We start from the raw sequence: 17998 nt of genomic DNA on the forward strand, positions 1-17998 counted from the left end.
CCTGCAACCTCTCCAGTTAGCCTTACCAGGGGGAATAGAGTCCACAGGAAGGCTGGGAAATGGAGTTATGGATTTTACAATTATCAACCTATATGTCAGAGGTGCAGTCCTAAGTACGGGTGAGATCATCCCAAGAATGAAATTAGAAAATGCAGCGATGAGGACTGAGGGTGCAACCTTGGGGAATACCAACAATGTTTACAAAAAGACCAGACAGAACAGAAACCAGTAATAGAACCTGAAACAGAATGCTCAGAGATTTCAAAGGAAAACTAAGAGAAATTAGTATCAAATTGAAGCAAAAGGAATAGTGAATTTTCAGGAGGAGGAAGTCAACAGCGTCAAAACCAGAGAGATGCCAAGAAGGCTGAGAATTTAACCACCGAATTTGTTATTTAGGAGGCCCCTGGTGACCCCAAGAGAGTTTCAGTTTAGTGGTGGGGATGAAAGCTCAATTTTAGTGGCAGTTTAAATGATAAATGAGAAAGCAAAAGTCATGAGGATAAACAACACTGTTGAGAAATTTGGCAGAAGAGAGAAACAGGATGGCACCCTGATGAGAGACTGGGGCAGAAGCTCTTTTGCTAAGGCAGACAGATGCGGACATGTTTGAAAGTGAATGAGGACGAGACGGAGGAGAGAAGAAATGGTTGGGGCTCAACCTGGTGCAAGAGAAGTTGAGGAAGGGATTGAGAGCAGAGGGTGAGTCTTGGGAAAGAGTAGGAATACATTTTCTCCTGGGACCCCTGGAATGTAGGAAAGGATGTACAAGTTACTTTCGAATGGTAGTGCATGATTTCAGGAAGCCAGCACTAACTGAAGGCAAGGAGACTAGGCGAGGTTTTATGCTGAAGTAGTTGCTGCAGAAGGAAAGAAAAATGAAACCAAGTAAAAATTTGTAAAAGCCTCTCTAGGCAGCATAGAGGGAATAGTAGGACTAGGAATATCAGCACAGTTGAGTGGTTTTCTCTAGCAGCAATTGGTAAACAAAGGGATGAGAAGAAAGAACAAGTAATGGGGTGGATTCAGAGTTACAGATTCCCATGGCCACTGGTGGGTACAGGGTACAGAGTGGAGGGGTCAGGCTGACAGCGCCTGAAGCTCAGCAGCGAGGGTGCCAGCCACGTACACCAGAGCTGGCAGGTTCGAATCCAGCCCCAGCCTGCCAAACAAGAATAACAACTACAACCAAAAAATAGCCAGGCCTGTGGTGGGCGCCTATACTCACACCTACTTGGGAGGCTGAGGCAAGAGAATCACTTAAGCCCAAGAGTTTGAGGTTGCTGTGAGCTGTGACGCCATGGTACTCTACCCAGGGTGACAGCTTGAGACTCCATCTCAAAATCAATCAATACATAAAACTAAAATGAGCTTTAAGAAAAAAATTGTCAAGGAAGGAAGGAAGGAAAACAAAGCATAAATTAATAACAAAAAAAATGCAAAAAGGAAGGAAGGAAAGTCTTGAGCACCCACAAGCTTTCCTCTATATACCAAAGGGTAGGGTCCACCAGGAAAATCTAATTACCAGTTGTGAAGCTCGGAGGAGCCCTCCAATTGCTCCCTTTTCCTCCCCCACCATTAAACACAGGGCTTTAGTTTGAAATCAGAGCCTAAACTAAATTAAGTTTCCTCCATCAAACCTCGCCTGTTACCTTCTACCTGATCTAAATTGTCGTATGGGCCACGTAAATAAGACAATCTGTTCTTCTCTAACACTGACCTTTCCAAAATCTATCACAACTATCAGCTGCGAGCCGATCCTCTGCTCCCATTAAAGTAATGAAAATGAGTTTAAACACCTCTGAGGACAGAGACACCCGGCAGGGAGGGGAATTCAGAGGGCTTTTGCTGGTCAAAAGCTGAAGTGAAAATGAGAAATGTTCCGTGTCTCGCAGACTCACAGAGAAGTGCTTTCTCACCACAGTCATTGGAAAGGAGAACATTTTCACAAGTCTCTATTTTTGCTAAATATTTTTAAGGGTGTTATGTTGTAATAAGAGAAATCTTAGCGCTCTCGGAATATCTTCAGGAGCCCTCATCAGTCAAACCTGGCCTCATGACACTCACTGCCGCAAACTGCTCTGGGACCTGTGACTTCCAGGGAGGTGGGAGTGGTGGCACCTCACCCTCCAAGTAGGTTGAGGACGGGTGGACAACAGTCTTAAGTTCATGGGAACAGAGATCAGACCTCTAAGTGAAACAGCGAAGCACAAAGGGCAACTTGATGAAGGCGACAAAGTCGGGCAGTTTGCAGGGGCCTTCTGGGGGAGGAAAACGTCTCTGCTGACTCCAGGCTGTTTTGGGAATTGGGGGGTGAGACTTTCCAGGGTGATGAGGACTCACTGCCACCTCACCTAGCACAGCTCCACTCTCACTCATTTTGTAAACTAGGCTTCCAAATAAGGTTTTGTTTAAGCAAAGCTCATACTGATTAAAAAACAAAATCAGATAAGCTCTGCAGCTCTTTGTAGTTTGATTGTAATTGTAAAGAGCAGCTACCCCCAGGGTGGAATGCTGCCATTGGCCGTGGCTGGAGAAGATCTATAAGGAACTGTTTGTTCAAAAATCTATGCCATGAGATTCTAGGCGAAGGATTAAAGGAGGAAAGGCAGCCAAGAGTGCTCTGAGGAGGCAGGTGCCTGTCAAGTGACCCTTAGGGAACCTCAAAGGGTCAAAGGGCAAGGCAAGGACCTCAGGGCTTGTAAGAGAGAAGGGCCTTGAACAAGGCTATAGAGCACCTGAGAAAATTCCACACCGTAGCTAAAACTGGCCCTGAATCCAGTGTAGGCAAGAAGCTGGATTTCTGGTATCCAGGGAAATGTAATTAAAGGACCACAGGTGATAATCCTTCCCGGAATCGACAGAGATACCTCGCAAAGTCTGGATTACTGGGTTTTGTGCCAAATAAACAACCTTGGCTAATTAGAGGGACTCTGTATCTATAATCACATAAGGTGAAATAAATGTTTAAAAACTTTGGCAATGGATGGGAAGTAGAAGGATGAGTGAAAATAGATCCTTGTCTGTTCTAAGCCTGAGGGGGAGAGGAAAGAGTGATGCTAAAATCCATGCTCGAAGAAAAAAAGGTGACAGTCTATACCTGCTGATAGCGTTTTATGTAGCCAGGATCGGCTTTCATTTTATGAATGATTAATGTCTAAAGACAGAGGTAAAGCTGGTACATGTAGTAGTAGAAAAGTATAAATTAAAGATAATTCATACATTCACTAGGCTATTTCTTTTGATTCTTGAATGTCTTTATCCCGTATACCATGGGCAGCTTACAGATGGTAGATGTTCAATAGATATATTTTGAATAAACAAATAATGAAAGATGTCTGTGAGTGCCAGCCATGGCACCACTGAAGGCTGTTCTTACTTTGGGCAACTGATAGTCTTTGGGGGCAGGGAGATAGGGTGGATCCCTGCAAGTTCTCCTATCCATGTTCGTGGAACATCTTCTACACTATTATAAATTCTAATACACAAGTTAATGATACCTGTGTGGAGAGCGCCATAAGGAATCTCCAGAAATCTAGAAATGTTATAAGCCCTTTATTAGCAGTGTTTATAGAAACCACCATCTGTTGTCAGGGACTAGCTTTCAGGGTAATAATGCTGATGTTTTCCAAGCATTAATTACAAGAATAAAGTAGATTCAGTACACCAGCAATGCAGTGCATTTCACGTAATTCTGGGAAAACACAAACAGTACAATGTAAATAAAGACTTTGCTGGAAAGTTGGACTGGTGTGAAAGCTAAGTTTCTATATATAAGAGAAAGAAAGCAAATTTTCAATAGTGTTTCTTGTCAAGAGATCTTCCTATTTGAAATCTTATAAACTTAGAGTAACACAGTCAGGGATGTGCTGCTCTCTTTCACCCAAAGGTCCTAAATTTCTTTCTATGTAAGTCCCAATGTTGTAAAATGACTCAAGTTTTGACAAACATAAAATATTAATTAGAATCATGTTTGCATTTCTATTCCAAAATCAGATCATTTGTTTTCATAGCCTTGATGATTCCTGTTGAGCCAACTGTTGGATGTTCTAAAAATTATTCCCTGTTTTGTGTTCAATGTTTTGATGGGTAATTCATTATTAACAGCAAAGAACAATCAAGAATACCCCTGTGTGGGCAGTGCCTGTAGCTTAGTGGGCAGAGACCCACATATACCAAGGCTGGCAGGTTCAAACCCAGCCTGGGCCCACTAAATAACAATGACAACTGCAACAAAAAAATAGCCAGGCATTGTGGTGGGCGCCTGTAGTCCCAGCTACTTGGGAGTCTGAGGCAAGAGGATCGCTTGAGCCCAAGAGTTTGAGGTTGCTGTGAGCAGTGACGCCACAGGACTCTACCCAGGGCGACAACTTGAGACTCTATCTTAAAAAAAAAAAAAAGAAAAAAAAGAATACCCTATGTGTCTGTAGCAAACTCTTAGTTCATGAGCAAATGCATATTCCAGAATAGATGATAGGGTGATTATAAAATCAAATCCAGCCTTCTAGCTATCAACTCTATTGTCATCTGGGCCCTCTTTCATACTATTAAAAAAACAACTCAGAAAATTTCACTCCTTTGTTCAAAACTGCCCAATAGCCTAAAATGCCCAAAGTTCACAGAGTGTCTAAGATCCTGCCTGGGCTCATCCCTTACAATTCTACCCTTGTTCACCCTGTTCCAGGTGGGTTTATTAATAGACATCATCAAACACGGGCACCAGGGAATTGTCTTCAAAGAGGCACCCTAATTTGAGTTGCTGAAACCACTAAATTCAAATGAATATACTAAGGATACGTGTGTACACACTCAATAAGATAATCCTCAGTACACAAGGAGGCAGTGTTGTGCACAAAAACTAAAGAATCATACTTCCTTAGCTCAGTCGCAGCTATGAATCATCGTCATACACCCAAAACCACGACAGGAAAAAGAAAAGAAAACCAGCATAATTTTCCATTTGAGTACTTGTCCAACTTCTCCAGAACTTATTATCTTCTGAACATAACTTGATATTAAACCCAACACAGAGTATCAGATCCCACTGGGAAATGTTTTTTAAGAGAATTAAATCTTGTTTCAGGTCGGGATTTTGCCTTCCATGGGAACTTCCATAAGGTTTTCTTAAAAAAAAAAAAAGAAGAAGATAACTTTATTTATTTCTTTATTTGCAGGTTTTGGCCGGGGCTGGGTTTGAACCCACCACATCTGGCATATGGGACCAACGCCCTACTCCTTTGAGCCACAGGCACTGCCCTAAAAAGATGACTATAAATGTAAAGAAAGCAGCTAGTTTCTTACTACCATCTACATTTTGCAGCTTTTGAAGTGTTAAACTTATTTCAGCCGTAAGTCAAGTCTTAACTTCCATTTAAATGGCGTCTGTAGGTGTCCAGGGCTTTGCCAGTAATGCCCATGGTGAGGGCTTAGAATTTCCTTCTGCTTCCCCATCAGTATTTTATGAACTCACTCTTAGAGTAAAGGCATCGATGAGATATGCCCTGGAGATGAGAATCACAGCTCAGCAAAGTCACTAATCAATTAGCATAATGAGTTTTGCTTACAAAATCAGTTCCCGGTTCCTCCCACTTGGCAGATTTTTCACATAGACTGTTCATACCAGGCTCATTTTCTCCTTTGTCAGCTTCTCACAACCCCCTTCTGTCTATCTCAGGTGGTGCATACTTCCCAAAGTAAAATTATTTTGAAGCAAATCATAACGAGGAGAGAAAATCAGCTACAGCAGAGTAATGCGATACATCCCAAGGCTAAACAAGCTGCTGGCTCCAAGTTGTGGATCATCAGCACCACAGTCCTACTTCCCCTGATCTCAAGCTCCGATTGCTAATAGACTTGTATCTTTTTTTTTGAAACAGAATCTCAGTCATTGCCCAGGTTAGAGTGCTATGGCATCAAAGCTCACAGCAACCTCAAACTCCTGGGTTTGAGCAATCTTTGCCTCAGCTTCCCAAGTAGCTGGGATGACAGGTGCCTACCACAACACCAGGAAAATTAGAATTGTACCTTCCTGAAAAGAAATGAAGTATTTCTAGGCAAACTCATAAATCCAAACCCAGGAGCCTGGATGACCCAACAACTTGCATTTCAAAGTGGCTTCCAGAGAAGAACAGGATTATTTGTAGAAGATGAAGATAATAACAGCCCTTACCTCGGGGAAGGTTGTGAGGGATTAATGAATTCAAGTACACAGGGCCGCCATGAAAGAATGTTGTTTATCATCTATCGAGAGCCATAGAAAATCCTTTTCTTTATGGGGGCAAGACATGATTGCAAGAGGGACTTTACTTAACAATTGCAATCAGTGTAACCTGGCTTATTGTACCCTCAATGAATCCCCAACAATAAAAAAAAATAATAATAATAAAAATTAAAAAAAGAAAATCCTTTTCTTTAGCCCTCAGTGTTTTCCATTACCCTTAAGAAAATTTACCTGGTGACTCGAAAACTGCACTATTTTTATTGTGAAAATACTGTGACTTCTTCTTTATCGTGGTAAAATATAAGGCTAAGTCTCCACTTCTTCCAGGGAAGCATAATTAGCCAGTCTTTCCCACTGGAACCCTACAAAACCTCAGGATTCCAGGTTCCCACTATTAAACTAGCATATAAGGAAGACCCAGAGCCCTCCTGTGGTTAGAAGTAGTCTTTCTGGGAGCCCACCTTGCATTGCAGGTGGAAGAAACAGCAAAAAGAAAGACATAAATATAGGGAATGACCAAGCATATTTGTGAAACAACAAAAATAAAAAGTCAAAGTTTTTAATTTATTTATCAAACACATACAATGACTTATTGTATGCCAGGCACAGCAACCTCAAATTTCTTGGCTCAAGCAATCCTCTCGCCTCAGCCTCCTGAGTAGCCAAGACTACAGGCGCCCACCACAACACCACCTCTATTTTTAGTAGAGACAGGGTCTTACTCTCACTCAGGCTGGTCTCAAACTCCTGAGCTCAAGTAGCTCTCCAGCCTTGGCCTCTCCTAGTGCTAGGATTACAGGTGTGAGCCTGCGAAAAATAATAAGGACGAGGAAATAAAACTGATCTAAAACATTTTGCAAAGGAGTAATCCATGGAGTTTAGCAACTGTTTCAGTGCATCAAAGAATGGGGACGACTCACAGATGACTCAGGTGTGAAGTGTCAGTGAGCTGGAGAACAGTGAAGCTGTTCCAAGAGAAGGCAGGAAAAGCCCAGCCTCTGACAGGAAGATGAGTCTCTACTCAGACAACATTCATTCCCAGGCAGAGATGCAAACTACAGAGAAGAGAGCTACCATTTTCATGCTGGTTTATGTTACTTGTCCATCCAGATTCTCCAAAGCCCATGCAGGGCTGTACAAGAACTCCTGGTTCTCGCCTTTCCTCAACGGATTTTCTGACTTCCTCTATTTTTTTTTAAAAACCAGAAGGAAAAATTAAAGAAAGGTATTCGTTTCTTAAAGTAAAGGGGGTCTTTTTCTCCAGGAGTTTCTGGGCTGTGTTTAATTTAATTTAATTTTTTATTTATTTAATTTTTGAGATAGAGTCGCACTTTGTCACCCTTGGTAGACAAAGTGCCCTGAGGTCACAGCTCACAGCAACCTCAAACTCTTGGGCTCAAGTGGGATTCTCTTGCCTCAGCCTCCCTAGTAGCTGGGACTACAGGTGCCCACCACAACACCCACCTAGTTTTTTGTTATTGTTGTTATTGTTGTAGTTGTTTAGCAGGCCTGGGCTGGGTTCGAACCCACCAGCCCTGAAGCATGTGGCCGGCACCCTAACCACTGAGCTACGGGCTCCCTGCATTTAATTTTAAAGTAACCAAAACATGTCTCTGTATAATAGCCAACGTTTTGACGTGAGACGTCAAGGACTACCATCATATAATGCCCAATGCCAATTTAGCAGAAGAGTTGAACCTTTTTGTGCAAACCTCACCAAAGGTAATAAGCAGAATTTTTCTGAGAAAAAATGGAGGATTAATGGTAAGATGTCAAGTTTCTGCCATTAGTTGTGTGACCTAAGCAAGTAACTTGACTTTTCTGTGCTTGGTTAATTCTCTCCTAAGAAGATTGGTGGATTGCGCTCCTCATGGGCCCTGGAAGAAGTGGAGACTTATCCTTGTATTTTCCCATAATGAAGAAGAAGTCACAGTATTTTCATAATAAAAATAATGCAGTTTTCAGGTCACCGGGTAAATTTTCTTGGGGGTAATAGAAAATACTGAAAGTTAAAGAAAAGAATTTTTTGTGGCTCTTTATAGATGATAAATAACGTTCTTCGAATGGCTCTAATCTAGTTGGGTAGATTTAATTTAACTTAGATTTAACCAATGTTTACTGAACTGTTGTGGGTTCTTTCCCAATCTTTATATTTTGTTATTTAAAAGGGTTGAAAGGAAGGACAAGAGATCGTGAGCCTGAATAATCAGAGCCGAAAGTGGTGTTGCCGCTTCTTTCATGCAGTTCCCTTAGTCAAGTGAGGCACAGTTTCGACTCCTTCCAGCGAAAGAGCTAGTTCGCAACAAAGTCCCATCTAGAGCTGGGTCCTGATTTGTGACCTGATGCTCTTCCTGCTACACCATTGTGTCTTTTCTAATTGGCTAGTTTGGAAATGTTTTCCTTTGATGAACTCAGAATGAGTTACAAGGGAAAAAAAGGACATAAAGCCTGGCTGACCTGACAGAGATTTAAGTGTTGGATCTAAGTTCTTATAAAACAAAATCCCATAACACTTCCCCTGCAGCCTGAAAGTACTAGGCTATGTTGCGTGCTTTTTATAGTCCAGTATAATGGCTAAAGCCTCAGACAGAACTTCTGATCTTCCTGCCGTAGACACGGCATAACCTCCAAAGGTTCACTCTGAAGTCCAGCTCCTGAACTACAAAAGGGAGGTGATAGTACCCTTCCCACCTGGGAGTACACTCTGCTAAGTCTCTATTTGGGGCCCTCATTGACTTTGCCACTGGAGGAACAAGGGAGGAAAGAGATGCTCTGAACTTGGGAGACAGGGAAGCAGGTAACAGAGGGTGCAGCCGGGTGCTCCAGGATTATTCCAGATCTCCCTCTTTAACTCCTCATCTCTTTTCTGCTGTCCCTGAGAAGGATACAGAAATAGAGGGACAATAAATACAAAATTAAGAAATGAAAACTCTGGTAAAAGTATGGTTGACATTGCCTAAGGAGCTCTGGGCAAAAGTACACACTGCCTGCTCCAAGGACTGGCTTTGCTCACAACCTCCGTGCTGACCTGCGAGGTTTAATGAGATCTCCTGACCAATACTCTCAGATTCCTTAGAGACCGGTACTAAATGCACGCAGAAAAGACTAATAGAATAGATTCACCATTCTTACAGTACAAAGTCTTATTTAGTCTTCTAAATAAGACTAAAAATGAAAAAGATGAAATTTACCAAATGCCTCCTTTGAGACAAAACCAAGTTGGACTGTAATGTTGCTCCTATCCTGTTGATCAAAGTGTTTCAACTCTTCCTAGGGCCCTTTTCTAAATGGGTTTAATTATATTCATAATTCCATATCTGATACACATAATATACTTCTTACTTTAAAATGAACTTCGTTTTTAAACATCATGCTAATATTTGTTCATTTATTTATTCATCAATAAATATTTATTGAGTGCAACCTATGTGCCAGATACTGTGCTGGGTGCTAAGGACATAGCGTGAACAAAATAGACAAACCTAGTCTCACTCTAGCTGAATTCTCTCCTTGTTATTTTCAAAGTGCCCAATTTAATAAATGGTTGTCGAATGAATGAATGCCAAATAATATTTGGGGTATTGTGTGGGAATCAGACAAATTATATTATGCAGAAGGTCTATGCTATAACGATATATATGTATTTTATTAATGAATCCTTGAATTTCAACTCCATTCCCTGTTTTTCTTTTTGGTCAGAATGCTACCAAATAAAAATAGAGATAATTCCTGGAAATTGTTTCTACCAAAGCACAGAGTATAAAATATCAACAAAAGAGGAAGAGGGTCTTAAAAAGAGAAAAGAAGGGAAAGGCTGATAATTAACCCCTCATTAACCCCTGAATTATGAACTGACCCCTGTGAGTTCATACATTTAGAGACCTTATACTTCTATGCCAAGCTTCACATTTTTGAAGAGCAAATGAATAGTACCTCCAAACCAACACTAACATACTTAATAACCTAGCTGCAAACTTACTTTGAGGAGGTTCAGAGATGATCCCCTACAGTCTGGCCTTGGGGGTTCCATGTTGGCTTACGTTCGTCTGGTCCCAGTACAAAACTGCTCACCTCCAGTCAGCGGCAACTTCCTTTTCATAGCGTCCTGGGTGGTGCAGCCTGTGGAGGGATGGGTCAGATAAACCAGCTGTTTCCTAGTACAGGCAGGTACAGAACTTGTCTTTTGCCTCTGGGAAGCCAAATTATAAGAATGAAAGGGTATGAAGGAAATCAACCGTAGATCAAGAAATGGTAGCAAATGTGGAAACTCGGACATCAAAGCCTGGGTGATTATTAAAACAAATCTCCAAGGAAAGAAATGTCATCGTTGGCTTCAGCCACCTTTTACACTCCCCGTCTAAGCCAGCTGGATGAAAGATGAATGGGATTTATTCTTATATCAAGAAGTCAAATGAAAAGAGGGAGAGGAAAGAAAAACCAGGTCAGCGTAAGCATTTGCTAGCATAAATCATGTTAAATGCATCTCAGCGCGGCCTCCTTTGGAGGGCAGACATATAATAGAAGGAATGAACTAGGCTTTCTTTGCCATCACTTGAGCAAACTACCGTTTATATTACTATCAGATACCTTCATATCCAAAAAACAACAGCCGAAGCCAAATGCTACCACCAAGGACGTACCGGTAAAAAGAGATCACAAAAAATAAAATAGAACGGGCAGTGCCTGTGGCTCAAAGGAGTAGGGCACTGGCCCCATATGCCGGAGGTGGCGGGTTCAAACCCAGCCCTGGTCAAAAACTGCAAATACATAAATAAATAAATAAAATATAACGTGAACAAGAGAAGCAAGTGGCTCTATGAGGTCCAGAATACAAGCTACCTCCACCCCAAGAGGTGAGAGATGAGTTCAAAGCTTGATTCCGGTCTGCGGTTATCCTCTCAGGAGAGAGAGAGAGCTTCACTACTTGGTACTGACGAAGCGGTTAGAGCAGCTCTCTGCCCAATTACAGGAACCTGAGCCCTGTAACGATGAGCAGCAGCTCTAAGACATACGGGAAAGAACATATTCAGGACCATTTGACTTTAGTGAAGTGGCCTCTCACACAACACAAGCAGCTAAAACTTCCTGTATCAGAAAGACTTAGGGAAGGAGAGAGGGGCTGGGGGGTGGGAGAGGGTTCGGTGAGAGGTATGGGGGGCGGGCATAGGGCATTCTATTTTTTATTGACCAACTGTAATCCTTTGCTTTGGAACACTTTCAAAATATTTTAAGGGTATTGATTCCTCCTTCTTTTTCAACTTTTCCGTTTTCTCTCTAGCTTCCTTGCCTGGCTTAGAAAGGCTGGTCAGGGCCTTTTCTCTTCCTTGCTGCACTTGGTTCCTCTATACTGCGAAGCTCCAAATTTCAGCAGCAAAGAAAGAAATCGATGTGATTGGGACTAGAGGAGGCACGGATGTGGCAGAGATGGAGACTTAAGAAATTCCACCAAGAAACATATTAAAACATTCACAGTCATTTATTGTGCGTTCCGTCATCAGGATTCATATTACATAAAAGTGTACAGAAAGCTTTGCGTGTCAGGAGTCAGAAAGTGGGCAGGAAAAAGATGACTAAATGACAACACCCAGCTGATGACTCAAAAACCAGTGCTGACGATGGACAGGCTGCATTGCCAATATTCTGACGGACGGTGTGGCTTCCAACAGCTCCTTCCCATGATTTGGAAAATGCGTAAAGATTGTTCATCTTTGGACATGAGCATAATTATTTCTGGGATTATAATAACTCAAAAGAGCTCCTATGTACCCAGGACAACAACCCAATGCATGTATCTAATAACAAATTTATACTCTCCATCTGTGAGGAAAATATAAAATAAAAATAAATGAAAACAAAAATCCCATAAAGAATGACAATAAAGAAACTTTGTAAGGCACCCTGTTATTACTATAGTACTAGGGTATTTTGAATTGTTAACCTGCATCACTTTCTTTCCTGTGCCTTTTCATTTTTCTTCTGTCTTCAAGCTGCCTTCCAATTCAGGCCCATGTGTCTATGGCCTCTGAGTGGCCTGGCTGGGAGTGAGGTGGTGGAAGAGGAAATGGAGACAAAGCCTTCAGGTCTTTTCATTATTCTTCCAAGGTCTTAGGAGAGCATGGTGTTCCCATGCTAAACATAGAAAAAGTACCATAGTCAAAACTATAAAGTGAAAGACTTTCACAAGCAGTGTGAGAGTTCTGTTCCAGGTTGGGACTTGGAGGAGAAGAGGAGACTTTGAAAGGTCTGTACGTTCCGAGAGCAAAGCAAACTTGAGCCCAGTCCTTGCCTGCACACTGGCAAGACCCAGAGGGAAAAGGGCTACCAGCTGCCAACTGGGTATAGGTGGGTCACTATACATATAGTACAAAATTTTCCAGCAACTTTCAGTAGTTAAAAGTAAGATCATCTTCCCAGGTGTTACATAACTGAAGGTTCTTAGCATGGAAGCAAACTGCACCAGGTTTGAACAAAAATTGTTAACTAAATACCACAAGCAAAAATGAAATTTAAAAGCCAGGCATGGTAGCTCACAGCTATAATCTTAGCACTATGGGAGGCCAAGGTGTATGGATTGCTGGAGTTCAGGAGTTCGAGACTAACCAGAGCAAGAGTGAGACTCCATTTCTAAAAACCAGCCGGTGTTGTGGCAGGCGCTTATAGTCTCAGCTACAGGGGGCTGAGGCAAGAGAATTGCTTAAGCCCAGGAATTTGAGGTTGCTGTGAGCTATCACACCATGGTACTCTACCCAGTGTGACAAAGTGAGACTCTGTCTCAAAAACTAAAAATATAAAAATAAATTTTAAAATAATTTTTTTAAATGAAATTTACTAGAAGGTTATGGGGGAAGTTCCAGACATCAAAAGCCATTGGGAATACCTCGCTTCAGAGACTAGAGGACTGAAGTAACTTTGGTAACCCGGGTAACAAAAAGTGCAGGGCCATTTGTTCAGGGTGCTGGTTGGATCAAATCCAATCTCTTCCCATTGTGGAGTCACTCCTCACAAAATTTCAATTCCTGGAGGAGTTGAAGGATTAGTTCCTTTGCCCAACCCTCAGCCAGGGAAGGTAAGACGATTTGATAGTTGTAAGTGACAGTGGGCGTTTAGGGCGGGGTAATCCTCCAAAAGAAAATCAGGTGCAATTATCAAAAGAAAAGAAAAGAAAAACAGAGATGCTGGGTAGGCATAAAAATATATGCCAACTACAGAAGGCCACTTTTGAGATATAAAAATCTCATATGCTTAATTACTGTCTTGTCTTTTTTTTTTTTTTTTTTTGAGACCAAGTCTCCCTACAAGGCTGTGAGCTTTTAGGGGAAGGTTCTGAATGAATGTCTGTTGAATGAGGGAAATAACTAACTGTCCGATCTGATACCAACACTCTCCAAGGGTCCATTCCACTTGAAATCAAATAAATCAAATACAGCAGGTACAGTAGAGAGTTACAAAAAACACTTGCTAAAGCATTACTTCTCTACTAAGGGTATGCTGATCAGAGGGGTGGGACAGACTTTCATTTGAGTCTCCAAATATTCACTTTCCTTAATCCCCACATTTGCTTGCAAGCATAATGCAGCATTTTCTTCCTGCTTTATTGCCAATATTGCTTTTGCAAATTTTCATTTATCTTCATTTCGGTTCTGTAGTGGTAAAATTTATAAAACATTATCATAGGTTTAATCACTAATGAAATACTTGGTTCTATATGGTGAATCATTTCATAGCATAGACCCGCAGGAGTCAGATTGCCTGGATGTGAATTCTGGCTCTGGTTGGGTGACTCTGGGCAAGATATTTAACTTCTCTGTGCCTCAGATACCTAACCTATACAAATGAGGCCCCTAATAGTACCTAATTCGTTGGATTGTTGAGATGACTAAAAAATGAGTGTAAGGCACTTAGAACACTGAGGAACATTGTTTGACCTGTAAAAAGTGCTAAGTAAATATTTGTTGCCATTATGATTGCAATAAAATGTACTTCCTACCATATTACCACATTTTTTTTGGTCATTACAATAATACAGTAAACAAGAAATATATCAGAATATACGTAAATAGGTATTTATTTGTCACCATCATAGTCAGATACAGGTTCTTTGATGAGGTAACTTATAGTACATAAGAAACCACTGTAGTAGAAAATGACCCTTAAGGAATTGATAGTGTCTTTTAGTCCGGGAGGAAGACAGCAAATAAAAGAATCTTGAACTCTGTGAAAAACAATTTTGCCCCACCTTGCTTGGGGAATTAGAGCTAATTCATGAATCTGGTTAGTTCATGAATCAGTATTTATTTCTCCCATTATTCCTGGAATTCTTATTTCCTGGAATCAGAGCTACAAGGTTTACTCATCAGTGGTATATCAGAGAGTCCCACCTTATGTCCAGGAGTTCCCCTTTAGCCTGGAGATACACACCCCAAGACCCCCAGCGGATGCCTGGTGAACTTTACAAAACATCAGCAAAAGTTTTATAGATATGATTCTTTTAATTCAAGTTCAAGATTCTAAAACCACAGGTAGTACAAAACCCTTCATGTACTATATTTCTTCCTGTACATACACACCTATGTTAAAGTTTAAGTTATAAATCATACCCAGTAGGAGATTAACAACACTAATAATGCAACAAAATAATAATAACAATAAACCATTATAAAATTTATGTACATATAGTCTCTCTCTCTCTCAAAATACCTTTTTGTACTGCACTCATCTATTTTCAGACGACAGTTGCCTGGACTAGGCATGTGTTCCCTTGTTACCCACTCTCGGGGCACAGCATACTTCTTCATAACACTCATCAAAATATATATATCTTTATGTGACCTTTTGTTAAATGTCTGTCTTTTCCAATAGTCCGAAAGGGCAGCCTGGGTGTTTTTACTTATCTTTGTACTCCTTTGTACTACCTAGCATAGTAGCCACCAATGAGAAGGCACAAAAGAAATACTTGACGAATAAATAATAAATGAAATGCATTCATTCGAGGTTGTTGAGTAGATCTCCAACTGAGGCACCCTACTCTTCTCTTCTGCCTTCAGCAGCAAATGGGGCAGGGGTTGCAATCCAGCTCAAAACTGGGCAGGTTCACCTCTGTTCTTGTCTTTTCTGGGAAATCTACTGTTTATATAATAAACTACTAATGACTGGCGGTATGTAGAGCATGTGAGTGTTAGACAGACTGCGCTGAGAGCTGTCCCATGCTTTGTCATTCCCATCCAATCATCACAATAACCCCATGGCCAGGGGATCTTATTGCCTACATTTTTACTGAAGAAGGAAACAACTCTTAACTTCTCAGCCTGGAGTTAAGAGTTAAGAGCCTGGCTAATGGATATGAACTGGGACTGAAACCCAGATCTGCATGACTCCAAAACCTGTGTTCGTAACCATTATAATGTATATCTTCCAGAACACCAGGAGCTATCACAGCACTTCCGTAGCACTTACTGGTAGAGACAATCTTCTCACTCCTGCAGCGCTGGTCTTTCCCAGCGCTATTCAATGCCTGGACTGAGACATGAGGTTTCATGCAAAACCATGTTTTGGTTCTTCATTCGAGTTTCAGTTCCTTGCAGAAAGGGGTCTTACGTTTTGCCATGCAACTTTCCCTTCATCAGAAGGTTTGCATCTGGCCATGCATGCCCAGAAATATTTCTAGAATGAATAAATGTAAGAGTACTGGAATAATCTCATCTAATAGTTTATAGGGATGAAATATACTACGTTCATTAAATACAATTCCTGGTTTAGGGAGACTTCCATTTTCATTTTTAATGCTGATGCCTATGGAACCACGCACAGCTCCTATTTAAATGTGGTCTATGGTGATACAGTGTGCTCCTGGAAAATATTACCCACTGCAGCTCCTTATCTAGAATTACAAACCTGATGACCTCTTTACGTTAAATGTTGGTTTCACAACAAATGCAGAGATGTTCCTTTTAGAGTTGAGATAAAATATCAAAATTATAATATCCTTTACAAGATATGTAAAACAGGTTACATCTTCATTTTGTAAAAGGCTAGAAGACATAGTTTTCTAGCAATTCAAACAGTAAACCTCTTTTTATCAGCCCAAACATTAAATTTCCTATGAATGATTTGAATGTCAAATCTTAATTCAGGTATTTGAAAATGACTTTATTCCTGAGGGAAAAAAACTGGCAGAAAAATCAATACTTCTCCTGGTCTCTGATCAACAATTCTGTAGTTGTGTCAACCAAATTATTTTCAATTTATTACCTCCCCTCAGGAAATCATAAAGACAACTGTTTTCTACTTTCTGTAATTGGAAACCCCTTAGGTCAGTCTCCCTAGTTTAATTAGAGAAATGAGAAAGGATACATCAAAGAATATGATTTTGCCAAAATTCTATCAAGCTTTGCCACCTCCACAACAAAAAATATAAGTTGAAATGGTTAAGTGAAAAACAAATATGGCTCTTACATTCACGGCTCCAAACTTCATGCATCTGCCTCTTTTAAAGGATCCATATCACATGTTATCAAATGGTTGCTGTCTGAACACACCCTGTAGAGTTAAGAAAAATGAGCTACATGCAGATGTAAGTATGAGGTTGTGTTCATTTAATAATTTACTCTCAGGCCAGGTGAGATGGCTCACGCCATTTATCTTAGCACTCTAGGAGGTGGACGCAGGTGGATTACTTGAGCTCAGGAGTTTGAGACCAGCCTGACTGAGCAAGAGTGAGACTCCATCTCTAAAAATAACTAGGGCTCAGTGCCTGTAGCACAGTGGTTAAGGTGCTGGCCACATACACTCAGGCTGGCAGGTTCAAACCTGACCTGGGGCCAACTAAACAACAATGATAACTGCAACAAAAAAAATAGCTGGGCATTGTGGCGGGCGCCTGTAGTCCCAACTACTTGGGAGGCTGAGACAAGAGAATCGCTTGAGCCCAAGAGTTTGAGGTTGCTGTTAGCTGTGACACCATGGCACTCTACTGAGGGTGATGTAGTGAGACTCTGTCTCAAAAAAAAAAATTAATAAAAATAACTGGGTATTGTTGCGGGCACCTGTAGTCCAAGCTACTTGAGAGGCTGAGGCAAGAGGATCACTTGAGCCCAAGTTTGAGGTTGCTGAGAACTGTGCCACCACAGCACTCTACAAAGGGTGACAAAGTGAGACTCTGTCTCAAAATAACAATAATAATAATAATAATAATAAATTTACTCTTTAAGTAATACAGAGCTAAAGACATGTTACATGATTAGTTGAAAGAGCAATGATGTAAAAATTACGATTTATAGTTTAATCTGGGTGTTTTTGAAAATCTCTTTGAATTCCCAATTTCCCACTGAGAAAATGATAATAATTCCTACTTTGCATCTCTATTTTACAGAAATTTTAGAGAGACTAAAATGATTTATTGGAAACCCTTTGAGAATCTTTAATGTTAAATTTGTCGTAATTCTTGGTATCTTTAAGTAGTTTTAGCTTTAGTTCACATAATACTACAGAACGGAGAAATAAATGGTTCTTTCTATTACAGGAAATTTTCAGAATTTCTCAAGACATAGCAACAGCTGGGCAGCGCCTGTGGCTCGGTGAGTAGGGCGTCGGCCCCATATACCGAGGGTGGTGGGTTCAATCCTGGCCCTGACCAAACTGTAACAAAAAAATAGCTAGGCATTGTGGCGGGTGCCTGTAGGCCCAGCTGCTCGGGAGGCTGAGGCAAGAGAATCGCCTAAGTTGGAGTTGGAGGTCGCTGTGAGCTGTGACAGCTCAGCACTCTACTGAGCGCAATAAAAT

At 41.0% G+C, this 17998-nt stretch overlaps 1 protein-coding gene across 2 annotated transcripts in view; it reads right to left on the reverse strand.

Moving 5' to 3' along the window:
• Window positions 1-10354, reverse strand: part of LOC128586691 (uricase) — a 93631-nt gene extending 83277 nt beyond the window's left edge. Inside the window, exon 1 of one of the 2 annotated variants that reach the window (XM_053592726.1) lies at window positions 10200-10354. In XM_053592726.1, the coding sequence (XP_053448701.1) occupies window positions 10200-10250 (51 nt within the window). In that variant the 5' untranslated portion in view covers window positions 10251-10354. The remainder of the gene's footprint in view (window positions 1-10199) is intronic. The other variant, XM_053592731.1, reaches the window with a different exon arrangement.
• Between the last annotated feature and the right edge of the window lie 7644 nt (window positions 10355-17998).

This window comes from Nycticebus coucang, chromosome 5 (genome assembly GCF_027406575.1).
Source record: "Nycticebus coucang isolate mNycCou1 chromosome 5, mNycCou1.pri, whole genome shotgun sequence".
In the NCBI taxonomy this organism is placed as follows: Eukaryota; Metazoa; Chordata; class Mammalia; order Primates; family Lorisidae; genus Nycticebus; species Nycticebus coucang.